Source organism: Electrophorus electricus, chromosome 21 (genome assembly GCF_041902795.1).
Source record: "Electrophorus electricus isolate QZ-2024a chromosome 21, ASM4190279v1, whole genome shotgun sequence".
NCBI lineage: Eukaryota > Metazoa > Chordata > Actinopteri > Gymnotiformes > Gymnotidae > Electrophorus > Electrophorus electricus.
The window spans coordinates 19,020,001-19,025,000 of NC_137517.1; the positions used below are offsets into that span (position 1 = coordinate 19,020,001).

A 5,000-nucleotide genomic window follows, 5' to 3' on the forward strand; every position below is an offset into this window, starting at 1 on the left:
CATTAAAATGCTAAAATGGTTTATTTAGATTTACATTGTATTAAGACTACCACAGATTTACATTTACGGCATTTAGCTGAAGCTTTTATCCAAAGAGAATTATGACTCAGTACAACTTGAGTAATTGAGGGTTAAGGGTCTTGCTCAGGGAACCAACAGTGGCAACTTGGCAGTGGTGGGACTTGAACCAGCAACCTTCTACTAGTCAAGTACCTTAACCACTGAGACACGATATATATATAAAAATCTCTCTCCCATACCAGCTCAGGCCCCGAGGTGTGTGAAGATCTTCATCAACCTCCCGCGCTCCATGGACTTTGATGATGCCGAGCACAGCGAGGCCACGCAGATGCTGGAGCTGTCCGAGGAAGACTACAAGGACGACGGCCTCGTCTCGCTCCGATATGTCAAGTTCCAGAACGTCAACAGCGTAACGGTGCGTGCGCCGCTCGCTCGCCGTGACCCCGCCGTGATCCTTATACATGCCCCTGTGGCATAAGCGTGTCTCCATGGGTCGTCTTGAGGTTTTGAGAGCTCACTCAGCCATTGAAGTCACGTGTTGTGTTGTGAAGTTGCGTTTGATGGGTGACCTGCCAGTGGACACACTTGTGGGGTCATTCGTCATAAACATCGAACTCACCGGGGTCGGTGTCGAGCATGCCAGAACGTTGGAACAGGAATTGAAATCCACCAACTTCCTCCCATCTACTTAGACAAACTGTACCAGCTCATTCACTTATGAAACCTCGTTTGTAGATTGCAGATTGTTGACGGGTGTGTAAGTGCGGGTTTATAGGTTTTTTTTGTTGTTGTTTAGTGTAGGATGATGGACACTTTTGTCATGAAGCTTAAATTAAGTTCAGCGTGTGAGTAGCTTGGGACCACTGTAGATGTTTCTCTGAGCAGTGGTGAGTCTTATTGTGGCCTTTTCAGATGCTGTTAATCATGTTTTCACTATTTTACAGCTATTTTACATTTTACAGTTTATCTGACGCTTTTATATCCAAAGCAACTTAGTCAGGTCTGATGACATCTTGAGTAATTGAGGGTTAAGGGTTTTGTTCAGGGACCCAACAGTGGAAACCTGGCGGGACTTGAACTGGCAACATTCTCATTACTAGACCAGTAACTTAACCACTGAGACACTATACACATACCACACACAACCTACACACATCCACCTCACCATGCACAACCTTCTGATTACTAGACCAGTACCTCCACCACTGAGACACTATACACATACCACACACACCCTACACATATCCACCTCACCATGCACAACCTTCTGACTACTAGACCAGTAACTTAACCACTGAGACACTATACACATACCACACACACCCTACACACATCCACCTCACCATACACAACCTTCTGATTACTAGACCAGTACCTTCACCACTGAGACACTGTACACATACCACACACACCCTACACACATCCACCTCACTATGCACAACCTTCTGATTTCTAGACCAGTAACTTAACCACTGAGACACTATACACATACCACACACACCCTACACACATCTACCTCACCATGCACAACCTTCTGATTACTAGACCAGTAACTTAACCACTGAGACGCCACTGCCCAAGGTTGCCCCCTAGTGGTAATGACGCTGCCGTTGCCGTGGTGAAACATCTTTGTCCTTTCAACAGAATGGATCCAGTATCTTTGTGTTGCATGTTTAATTTGTGTCATTGTTTGTGCTTATATTTTAATTTGTGGTCTTTGTGAACATTTTCAGCTGTTTATCAAGTCCAACCTGGGTGATGAGGAGACGACTAAAGTGAACCATCTGACATTTATAGGGACGCCAGTTCAGGCCACCAACATGAACGACTTTAAACGGGTGAGAGAGACCAGACGGGGGTGTGTGCCCATGCGTGTGCCTGCACATGTGTGTGTGTTGGCACGCGTGCATGTGTATTGTTTGTGTATTGTATGTTAATTGTGTGTGTGTGCGTGTATGTATTTGTGTGTGTGTGTGTGTGTGTGTGTGTGTGTGTAGTGTGTGTGTGTGTGTGTGTGTGTAGTGTGTGTGTGTGTGGGGGTGTGGGTGTGAAGCAGCTTCAGGGTGAACATAGCAGGGTTAGTAACACATTGCTGTTTTTGTGTTTGTGTATTGTATGTATTTGTGTGTGTGTGTGTAGTGTGTGTGTAGTGTGTGTGTGGGTGTGAAGCAGCTTCAGGGTGAACATAGCAGGGTTAGTAACACATTGCTGTTTTTGTGTTTGTGTATTGTATGTATTTGTGTGTGTAGTGTGTGTGTGTATGTGTGTGTGTGTATGTATGTGTGTGTGTGTGTGTGTGTGTATGTGTGTGTGTATGTATGTGTGTGTGTGTGTATGTATGTGTGTGTGTAGTGTGTGTGTTGTGTGTGTGTGTGTGTGTGTGTGTGTGTGAAGCAGCTTCAGGGTGAACATAGCAGGGTTAGTAACACATTGCTGTTTTTGTGTTTGTGTGAAATGCAGGTTGTTGGAAAGAAGGGAGAGAGTCACTAAGGAGATGATGTCTGGACACACACGCTGGAACTCTTCCACAGCTCTGCATCAGGGAGTCCAAAACAAAAGGCCGCATGCAGAGAAAGAATCGCGTCTTTGGCTCAGCGAGGCTCCGTTTTTATCTACAGAACACACGAAAGAAACCTGTAAATAAAGTGACTACTTTTTCAAAGGCACGCGGCTGTGGGAGACTGGTGTGTGCTGTACAGGAATACGAGCGACTACACCGATATATTTTACCCGTTTTCACATATTACACGCGTCGTGTTTTCCGAGCAGTTCCGCCGTCGGCCACAGGGTGGCAGCAAACGGCCGGCGTTCGGCGCGTCCCCTCGGCGACGCGCTCGCCTGTCAGCGCGCAACGCTGTCGCTCTGTCACAGGAATTCATTGTTCCGGTGTTGGATCTCAAGTCAGTTTGACTTTTTTAGAAATCTGTATATTAATACCGATTAAGCTGCGGTTGTTAAGTACTTAAAACTACGAGAAAATGGCTGTTTGAAGGCTAAATTATGCTAGTGGCGAAGAGAATTTAAAAATTTTTAAATTATATGTGAAATATATATGAAACGGGAAAGAAAAACTCGCATTTTTCCTGAGTTAATTGTTTAATATTTCTGTCGTGTTGTGTGTATTTTATAATTAAAAAAAAAAAATTATGTGCATTACTAATTAATAGACGTTATAAATTCAAGCCTAAAAATGTATTCGATTTTTATTAGGAATATAGGCCGGCATTTGTTTCGTTTGAATTAATGTTTTTATATCATCAAAGTTTTATATTATAACAGGCGCGCATTTAACTATTTTATTGTAATTTTAAAATGCGCAGATGAATTTTAATATAAGAAATACGCCCGTTGGACACCGGCGCTATAAAAGCCCCGCTGTCCCGTGCTGTCTGTAGCCCGTCGCGCGTCGGGATCGGTTTTGTCTTCGCCGTGACCCAGCTGGTCCTCGCGGGCCGGGGCGACATCTCTACGGGGGAAAGGTTAATAACGTGCACGCACGAGAACACGCGCGACAACACGCGCGCTCCAGCCGGGGGACCGAAATAGCCTCGCGCTCCGGCCCCGGGTTTCGGGCCGGTCGGCGCGTTATTACCGCGTCAGCGTGCGTAACCCTGCTTTCCCTCGCTCTCCGCGCAGGTGGCGTTTAATAAAAGGCTTATTTCAACTCCAATATTCGGGGGAAATATTTGTAAGCGCGCACGAAAAGATATAGAAATATATTTATTAAAAAAAAAAAAAGACTTTAGTTTTAGAGAGAGGTATTTTAATCATGCGGTAACGACGCACCAGTTAAATCAGAGGAAATTGCATTAATACGATTTTAAAAACAACAAAAAATTATATTAATTTTTATTGAACTTATTAAAAATAAAACAAATAATTGTCGAATTGTCGCTATACTTTTTCTTCTTACGAAGAACGCTGTGAAAGTGCAGGAGATGAGCCGCTTTGTGGTTTTGCATTGCAGATCTTCACTTGGCTTTTGCTCTGCAACGCTCATAATGAGACATTTATCCTCGCGCTAAACGCCGCTAAACAAGCCGGATCCGCGCTCGCCCCGCCTCTGCCTTCCTACATTTTATTAACTAAAGAATAAATACTAAATACTAAATACATTTCAGTAGTAGCAATACACTTCAGCAGCAGTGTCAGAAAATGAAGAAACGAATTAGCAGAAAAACGACCAGAAACAATAAAGAGAAATGAATTTGTTGATGTGTTTCTGAGCTGCCTCGCGCTGCACGGACCGTGCGCTCGCGCTTTCCTCCGCCGCCGCACGCAGTGACGGAGGCCGTCAGGGGCTCTCCGGTTACCGCGCGGAGTTTGCGCCCTGCGCCTCCGCTTGGCACCGACTCACTGATCGCAGGACAGTTTTCGTCCTTCCTTTGTTCAAATAAGCCTCGCACACTACGCGGGGCCGAACCGGTCCGCGTGCGGCACTGCTGCGCCCGAGCTGCCTCTCGAGCCCGGCCTCCGCGCGGGTCTTCGTGTACTGATGTCTCGAGAGCCGTTCGGGGAGCGGGGGAGCACGTGCGCGGGCCGGGACCGGGTGTGAAGCACGCCGTGGGAAACGTGCGCGCTCAGCTGCGCGTCATCAGCATCTGAAACCATGTCGCGTTTCTGCGTCTTCCGGAGAAGGTCATAAACTCGGGTAAGGCTTCCGACATCAGCACACATATACGGGCGAACTCCAAATATTATAAACACTGAGTAAATATTTTATGCTTCAGTTGTGTTTGAAATGCAGTAGTTGACACAAAAAATCCATCAAAAGCAGCCCTCACACCCACCCTCGCCATCACAGCCTCTTTGTCCTTCCTCCATTTTGGAGTCTCCGGGCGGTGAGTCGTGTAGACTGACACGCCTTCTCCCCTCAGTGGCCGCCGCGCCGCCGCTGGCGTGACGTGGCCCTGGCAGGCCACGGGAGCGGCGTCTATTGTAGCCCCTGGGCTCAGGCTGGCACTGCCAGTGGAGGCCTC

The 5,000-nt window shown here is 46.7% G+C and overlaps 1 protein-coding gene and 1 long non-coding RNA gene across 4 annotated transcripts in view; both read left to right on the top strand.

Annotated features, from left to right (window-relative positions):
- The window catches only part of txnl1 (thioredoxin-like 1), a 6,759-nt gene extending 4,072 nt beyond the window's left edge, over window positions 1-2,687 (top strand). Inside the window, exons 6-8 of the mRNA XM_035521164.2 lie at window positions 264-436; window positions 1,755-1,859; window positions 2,482-2,687. Coding sequence (XP_035377057.1) covers window positions 264-436; window positions 1,755-1,859; window positions 2,482-2,511 — 308 coding nt within the window. The 3' untranslated portion in view covers window positions 2,512-2,687. The remainder of the gene's footprint in view (window positions 1-263; window positions 437-1,754; window positions 1,860-2,481) is intronic.
- Window positions 2,688-3,352: 665 nt separating this feature from the next.
- LOC145652817 (uncharacterized) overlaps window positions 3,353-5,000 on the top strand; it is a 10,500-nt gene continuing 8,852 nt past the window's right edge. For 2 of the 3 annotated variants that reach the window (XR_014119090.1, XR_014119089.1), the window contains exon 1: window positions 3,353-5,000. This exon is cut by the window's right edge and continues 253 nt beyond it. This is a non-coding gene — a long non-coding RNA (uncharacterized LOC145652817). The other variant, XR_014119091.1, reaches the window with a different exon arrangement.